Here is an 8,445-nt window from a genome sequence, read left to right as displayed (position 1 = left end):
TATATTTACAGTCCTGTTTCAACCTGGGATTTACTAATGCATGTGGTACAATGGATGCTTCAACGGGTCAAATAGTGGTATTAGATCCTATTCAAATGAATTCTAGATCAATCCCAGGTTCATTGACAACAGGACGCCAATGTAGCCTAAAGCATGAGCTGTTGGTTGCATGTCCAGTTGTCTTAACATTAACACTGGTTAAGTAGCATGTTGATGTTGAGCTGCCGAACCCAGCACTGCCACAGTCACTAACTCTAACCCGCTTCTCTTCTCTCACCATGCTAACCATGCTAACAACAGGAGGATGACGAGGGCAGCTGGGCCCAGGTTTGCACACCCCTGTCTGTCTCTTTTCTCTGGCTGTGGTAGACGACGAGGACATTTCACCTTATTTCAGTTGGACAGATCGTTTTTTTGTTTCCTTGCACGGGATGCTCTGACAACAGTATGGCTCTTGGTCTCTGTTTACTTCAGTCAGCTGCACATTTAACCTGCATGTATATCTGGAGGTATCGGAGACGGAGGATATTGCAGCTAGAATAATGTAGTTATACACATTGTGATAAGGCTTCTTCATAAAACTCTTGTGGTGGCAGATAGACATCGACTCAGATGTCCTGTTTAGAAGCCACAGACAGGACAGGAGAGATTTATTAGAAGCCTCTGCTGTTTTAGAAGTTGTTTACAGTTGGGCTACTTCCTTCCCCTCCCCCACCTATCAGAACACAAATCAGTCTAGTTCTCTGACCTCCCACCTATCAGAACACACAAATCAGTCTAGTTCTCTGACCTCCCACCTATCAAGAACACACAAATCAGTCTAGTTCTCTGACCTCCCACCTATCAAGAACACACATCAGTCTAGTTCTCTGACCTCCCACCTATCAAGAACACACATCAGTCTAGTTCTCTGACCTCCCACCTATCAAGAACACACATCAGTCTAGTTCTCTGACCTCCCACCTATCAGAACACACAAATCAGTCTAGTTCTCTGACCTCCCACCTATCAGAACACACAAATCAGTCTAGTTCTCTGACCTCCCACCTATCAGAACACAAATCAGTCTAGTTCTCTGACCTCCCACCTATCAGAACACACAAATCAGTCTAGTTCTCTCACTGGCCCTAGTTCTGATCTGTGGTCGTAGCTGTTCTTAAACCTGCTGTAACTTACACACAAACATGAACGTACAGACACGTGCACACTCTAGATTTTAATGGGGTGATTTCCATCACTTTCCCACCTAGCCTTTTTCTTTCATAGCGATGGTAGCCACCCCCACTAACTTTTGACTCTTCAATAGACTCCAAACACTGACCTAGCCCCTGTCCCTCCCTCCCACAGACGCTGGCATATGGAGACATGAACCATGAGTGGATTGGTAACGAGTGGCTGCCCAGCCTGGGTCTGCCCCAGTACCGGTCCTACTTCATGGAGTCCCTGGTAGACGCACGCATGCTGGACCACCTCACCAAGAAGGACATGAGGGGACAGCTTAAAATGGTGGACAGTTTCCACAGGTAAAAAGCTTAAAATGGTGGACAGTTTCCACAGGTAAAAAGATCAAAATGGTGGACAGTTTCCACAGGTAAAAAGATCAAAATGGTGGACAGTTTCCACAGGTAAAAAGATCAAAATGGTGGACAGTTTCCACAGGTAAAAAGATCAAAATGGTGGACAGTTTCCACAGGTAAAAAGATCAAAATGGTGGACAGTTTCCACAGGTAAAAAGATCAAAATGGTGGACAGTTTCCACAGGTAAAAAGATCAAAATGGTGGACAGTTTCCACAGGTAAAAAGATCAAAATGGTGGACAGTTTCCACAGGTAAAAAGATCAAAATGGTGGACAGTTTCCACAGGTATTAGGAACCAAAATGGTGGACAGTTTCCACAGGTATTGGGAACCAAAATGGTGGACAGCTTTCCACAGGTATTATGAACCAAAATGGTTTACAGTTTCCATAGGTAAGGACCAAAATAAATGTTGGACAGTTCCCACTATTAAGGGCCAAAATGGTGCCATGGACAACTAGGGATGTTAATTTTGTTTCTGTCTAAATGTTTAACCAGTCAATGTGTCTGTGTAACAGGAACAGTTTCCAGTGTGGGGTGATGTGTCTGAGGAGACTGAACTACGACAGGAAGGAGCTGGAGAGGAGGCGTGACGAGACCCAGCTGGAGCTGCAAGGTAACAGCTGGGATAACGGTGAGAGAAAATAACAGTCGACCGAAGGGAGAAATGACCACACTGTTCAGATTCACTCATCATTTAGTTAGCTCAGCAACACTAAGCTAATAACGCTATGGGAGAATCTGAAGTGTCAGCTACGCTAAGCTAATAACACTATGGGAGAATCTGAAGTGTCAGCAACGCTAAGCTAATAACACTATGGGAGAATCTGAAGTGTCAGCTACGCTAAGCTAATAACACCAAGCTAATAACACTATGGGAGAATTAGAAGTGTCGGCAACGCTGAGCTAATAACACTATGAGAGAATCTGAAGTGTCAGCTACGCTAAGCTAATGACGCTATGGGAGAATCTGAAGTGTCAGCTACGCTAAGCTAATAACACTATGGGAGAATCTGAAGTGTCAGCTACGCTAAGCTAATTACGCTATGGGAGAATCTGAAGTGTCAGCTACGCTAAGCTAATTACACTATGGGAGAATCTGAAGTGTCAGCTACGCTAAGCTAATTACACTATGGGAGAATCTGAAGTGTCAGCTACGCTAAGCTAATTACACTATGGGAGAATCTGAAGTGTCAGCTACGCTAAGCTAATAACACTATGGGAGAATCTGAAGTGTCAGCTACGCTAAGCTAATAACACTATGGGAGAATCTGAAGTGTCAGCTACGCTAAGCTAATTACACTATGGGAGAATCTGAAGTGTCAGCTACGCTAAGCTAATTACACTATGAGAGAATCTGAAGTGTCAGCTACGCTAAGCTAATAACACTATGAGAGAATCTGAAGTGTCAGCTACGCTAAGCTAATTACACTATGGGAGAATCTGAAGTGTGCAGTATTTTTCCTTCTATTGCGTCCATATACACATTTAGAAATGATAGGTTTGTTTGTACATTGGATTTCTTTGGACTTTTACTCCGGATTTATTTCCTGATCATATCAGTGTTTTTTTCTAACACATAGAGGAATAATTCCCAGCTCTACTACACTGTGGGGGGGCAGGCCAACAAAATGTCAACTTCATTTCAGTCCTTCCCGATTTTTATTTTTCTCACAGAGGAATTATTTTGACTGTCTCTTTGGATGTGTTCCCTGATCATTCCCCAAACGTTTCTGTACCAACTGGTTACCATTTTGTGTACCCTGAGCAGACGTGCTGGTGTGGAGCAACGAGCGTGTGATCAGCTGGGTGCAGGCCATGGGGCTGAAGGAGTACAGTAACAACCTGCTGGAGAGCGGCGTGCACGGAGCCCTGCTGGCCCTGGATGAAACCTTCGACCACAACGCCCTGGCCCTGCTGCTGCAGATCCCCACGCAGAACACACAGGTAGGGACACACACACACACAGCATTGGTGGGTGGCGGTGAACCACCCTGGCAGTCAAACGGCGCTCCCAGCTGAGACGTCAGCTCTCGTCTCCTCCGGCTCCGAAGAGAGAGGAGACTCTCATTCATGGACTGTCTCTTTCTCTGTCTCTCCCTCCTCCCTGTGTTGTAGGCGAGAGCTGCTCTGGAGAGTGAGTACAACAGTCTACTGGCCATCGGTACAGAGAGGAGACTGGATGAGGTGAGACACACACATATGATGGACACACACACGCGCGCGCGCGCTCTCACTCACATGTGCACACACACACACACTTGTTAAAGCGTTCACACTCACACACACTTTCTGAATCTCACGCACACACACACACACACACACACACACACATTCACACACACTTTCTAAATCACTCCTCCATGTATATCCACATCCTTACCTCCTTCCTGCTTCCCCCTCTCTCTGAATCTCTTCCAGGAGGACGATAACAACTTCCGGCGCGCCCCCTCCTGGAGGAAGAAGTTCCGGCCCAAAGACGCACGGGGGATGTCCCCGGGCTCAGCCGACACCCTGCCCGCCAACTTCAGACTGACCAATAGCAACGCAGCGTCCCCCTCCACGCAGCCAAAAAGGAGCCACATGGACGGTAGGACAAGGGGGTGGGTCCACGGGGAATGAGGGCTCGTTGTGTCTGTGTGTGTGTTTAGGCATGGCGCCGCTGCGTCTTGTTACAGAGACCGATACACAATATGCTTTCAACAATGGGTTCGTGTTTTCCCAGCTCTAGTGTGTGTGGTGGGTGTGTTATGCTGGAGATTGTGAGTGACTAACTAACAGCATGTTTCTGCATGTGGTTTTGCTGTGGGGATGTAGGGAGTCAGTCTGCAATACAGAGGCTGGACACTGCCACAGTCAGGACATACTCCTGCTAACACAACACAGTAAGTTCACACACACTTCACAGTGGATCTCTTTTGTTCAAGCAGCTTCTTGTGCCTCTGCGGTCTTGGCTATATTAACGCATGTCTACGCTCCTCTCCTCTTTCTCTGCTCTATTCTGTCATCTTCATCTGCTGCTTTTCTGTCTCTCTCTCTGCCTCTCTCTCTCTCTCTCTCTCTGTCTCTCTCTCTCTCTCTCTCTCTGTCTGCCTCTCTCTCCCTCTGTCTGTCTCTCTCTTTTGCTCTGTCTACCTCTCTCTCTTTCTCTCTATTCTGTCATCTTCATCTGCTGCTTTCTCTGTCTGTCTGTCTCTCTCTCTCTCTCCCTCTGTCTGCCTCTCTCTTTCTCTCTGTCTACCTCTCTCTGCCTCTCTCTCGCTCTCTCTCTCTGCCTCTCTACCTCTCTCTCTGTCTACCTCTCTCTGTCTCTCTCTCGTTCTCTCTCTCTTGTCTTAGTTGATCCTCATTATTTCTATAGGTGACTGCTGGTTGGAGGATGAGGGGTGAGTCCCCGTCCCCCCCCCCCATCAGGAGCAGCTGCTGACCCTGCAAGGAGTTTTATTGTTATCACAGCGATAAAAGGAGTAGCAACCACATCACCAATCTCCGTACTAGAGGGCCTGTGTCCTAGACGTATCGATCTTTAGTGTTCTATTTATGTTAGTAAGCTGGTGGGACATGATTTTAGATTTGTTATGTATCTATCTGTTACTTCACCCATCTCTCCCGCCTAAATGGAAATGGCCCTATTTTCTAAAAAACTGTTCCAACTGTGTCCTTATCAAGGTTAACTCTCAGATGTAACTGAATGTTTTTAGATGGTCTGGAGTTTGTATATTTTTTCAACAGACATTATCTAATCATTTTATATATATATATATATATATTCCTGATCTTGTATTGACCAGATGTATGTTTTTATTTCTCTGTCCTCTGTTGTTTTTAATCATTGAACTGATGATCAAGTGACTTTAATAAGTGACTTTCTATCTGAATTGGACCCCATTTCCCTTCGTCCCCAGCCTGTTATCTTCAAGCGTATCCATGGTGATTATTTGTAAATGCAGCTCTTATAGGACAATGAGAATATGTGAATATCAGAAATATTGCTGGAGTTCTGACTGACATTGTTTCACCAACTGCTACAACGCTGTGGTCGCTAAGCACCGGGCGGACCGTAACCACAACAAGGCCCTAGGTAACTGTGACGACAGGTGACACGTGAAACAACTCAGTTTTTTTCCTGTGAAACCAAACCTGTAGAAAGACTGAAACAAAAGCCATAAACAGTAGTGAAGACCAGGGCTGTTTTCAGATGCATCGCTTGGTAAGAGACCGTTCCACTGTGTAGGATCTCCCATTCTCCAGTCAACCTCGCATGCCCAAACTCTCCATTCCTCTTTTCCTCCTTCTCCTCATCCCTCTCTTTTCCCTGCCTTCTCCTGGAGCGAGCTAACGGGAGGCCAGGCGTGGGTGAAGATCAACTCGCTTGTACCTGAGCCGAAAGCGTGGCGGCTCTACTATCGACGGACCAAGTCCACTGTGGCCTAAACTGATCCCAGCGACTAGCTTACTCACCCGAGGTGGAGCGATCTACCCACAAACCTTTAACCAACTCTTTTTACTACGGACACTTCTAATCAAGCCTGAGGTTTTTTTTTTTTTTTTTTCTTACCTTAGTTCTCTGGCTGTCTTATTTATTCGTCATCTCTGTCGTGTTTGTTGCTTTCTCAGTTTGATTTTTAGGAGTTGCCATTTTTTTTTAAAGCTGTTTCTGAGTGTTTTAACACAGGTTGCTGTGGCAATACTTTTTCAAGACAGATAATGTCACGGAGGCAAAGACTTCCTGTCCACCCTGCATTAGTTATGTTATTCCCTTTGTGATTTAGTAATTTTATAATACACAATGCAAATGCTATTTTTTTTTTTTTTTTATCTTCAGTTTTCCCCATTTTATTCTCCTGCTCTGGTAACAATTATGTACAGTCTGAGTACTTAACTATTTTATCACAGGATTATTTATGGATTTACTTTCAATAAAATACTGAAACTTATTTTCCTCTGCCAATAAAAAGCTGATGTCTTTGTGTTTTTAATGCATCTCTTGCCTTTACAGTCGAGTTAAGACCAGAAACACCTTCCAGTGACTCTGTTGGGGTTTAACACGTGGATCTTAACACGACTAAAGACCAGAAACACCTTCCAGTGACTGTTGGGGTTTAACACGTGGTTCTTAACACGACTAAAGACCAGAAACACCTTCCAGTGACTGTTGGGGTTTAACACGTGGTTCTTAACACGACTAAAGACCAGAAACACCTTCCAGTGACTGTTGGGGTTTAACACGTGGATCTTAACACGACTAAAGACCAGAAACACCTTCCAGTGACTGTTGGGGTTTAACATGTGGTTCTTAACACGACTAAAGACCAGAAACACCTTCCAGTGACTGTTGGGGTTTAACACGTGGTTCTTAACACGACTAAAGACCAGAAACACCTTCCAGTGACTGTTGGGGTTTAACACGTGGTTCTTAACACGACTAAAGACCAGAAACACCTTCCAGTGACTCTGTTGGGGTTTAACACGTGGTTCTTAACACAACTAAAGACCAGAAACACCTTCCAGTGACTGTTGGGGTTTAACACGTGGTTCTTAACACGACTAAAGACCAGAAACACCTTCCAGTGACTGTTGGGGTTTAACACGTGGTTCTTAACACGACTAAAGACCAGAAACACCTTCCAGTGACTGTTGGGGTTTAACACGTGGTTCTTAACACGACTAAAGACCAGAAACACCTTCCAGTGACTGTTGGGGTTTAACACGTGGTTCTTAACACGACTAAAGACCAGAAACACCTTCTAGTGACTGTTGGGGTTTAACACGTGGATCTTAACACGACTAAAGACCAGAAACACCTTCCAGTGACTCTGTTGGGGTTTGTACAGTTGTACACCATTGTCTGTCCTGACGAGGGTTCCCCTGCTAACTTTGATTACGAGGGTTCCCCCTGCTAACTTTGATTACGAGGGTTCCCCTGCTAACTTTGATTACGAGGGTTCCCCTGCTAACTTTGATTACGAGGGTTCCCCTGCTAACTTTGATTACGAGGGTTCCCCTGCTAACTTTGATGACGAGGGTTCCCCTGCTAACTTTGATGACGAGGGTTCCCCTGCTAACTTTGTTTACACATGAAGGGGAGGAAAATACAGAAACACTGTCATTTGTTGTTCACAGGGTTGTAATTTTTTGGTAACTTTACTTAAATGTCCCATATTTCCTCCAGAAATCCTGATTGGACGATTCCAGATTTCTTGTTTATTTCTGGGAATTTGAGGAAAGTTACTGGGATTTTACAACCCTGGTCGCTCAGCTGGCGTTTGGCAATGCTTTGGATTCAGCGTTGTCAACTTTTTATTTGGAAATTATATTTGTCAAAGGGGTTGCAAGAAAATGTCGTTGTTTTTTTTGTGAGCCGTGTGTTTGCAGCCCGATTCACAAAGCCCTGGTGAAGATCACAGTGAACATGAAAGTAACGAGTCACCGATGATCTTTATAATTGCAATGAGCTGTCATCAAGATCTCTTTCTGTGGTTAAAGAGGCCATCTAGTGGCAAATGATGTGGTCATAACCTTTCAATAGAGACTAAACTAGCCATTTCACTTCATCCCCCCCGTTGTTTCAAATCAATTGCTCTATGAAACAACTGCATTGTTTTATTGTGTAAAATGTCAATATTTTTCCTTTTCAGTTCTTTGTACCAGTTTGGCACCGATAGTTATCGTTTGGGCTAAACCTTCCTACTGAACAATTCATGACTCCTTCAATTCTGTTCCAAACCTATAGCGGGAAGAATGTCTGAGCCATCGCATGGTGCTTCAATTTTAAAAGACCAGATGACATGATTTCACAAATAACGAGCATCTTCTGGTGTGACTGATAATGGGTCTTTTATTTTATTGTTTTATTCCAGTGTCATTTG

The 8,445-nt window shown here is 44.6% G+C and overlaps 1 protein-coding gene across 27 annotated transcripts in view; it reads left to right on the top strand.

The window, feature by feature from the left end:
• Positions 1-6,550, top strand: part of ppfia1 (PTPRF interacting protein alpha 1) — a 50,038-nt gene extending 43,488 nt beyond the window's left edge. For 7 of the 27 annotated variants that reach the window (XM_042314808.1, XM_042314815.1, XM_042314817.1 and 4 more), the window contains 8 exons: positions 301-327; positions 1,348-1,523; positions 2,095-2,210; positions 3,348-3,523; positions 3,695-3,763; positions 3,986-4,166; positions 4,394-4,461; positions 4,916-6,550. In XM_042314808.1, the coding sequence (XP_042170742.1) occupies positions 301-327; positions 1,348-1,523; positions 2,095-2,210; positions 3,348-3,523; positions 3,695-3,763; positions 3,986-4,166; positions 4,394-4,452 (804 nt within the window). In that variant the 3' untranslated portion in view covers positions 4,453-4,461; positions 4,916-6,550. Of the gene's footprint in view, positions 1-300; positions 328-1,347; positions 1,558-2,094; positions 2,211-3,347; positions 3,524-3,694; positions 3,764-3,985; positions 4,167-4,393; positions 4,462-4,915 lie in introns of those variants that run through there. The other 20 variants (XM_042314830.1, XM_042314829.1, XM_042314826.1 and 17 more) reach the window with 10 other exon arrangements.
• The last annotated feature ends 1,895 nt before the right edge of the window (positions 6,551-8,445 follow it).

This window comes from Oncorhynchus tshawytscha, unplaced genomic scaffold (assembly GCF_018296145.1).
Source record: "Oncorhynchus tshawytscha isolate Ot180627B unplaced genomic scaffold, Otsh_v2.0 Un_contig_9131_pilon_pilon, whole genome shotgun sequence".
NCBI classification, from domain to species: domain Eukaryota; kingdom Metazoa; phylum Chordata; class Actinopteri; order Salmoniformes; family Salmonidae; genus Oncorhynchus; species Oncorhynchus tshawytscha.
This window is presented reverse-complemented; position numbering and strand designations above follow the sequence as displayed.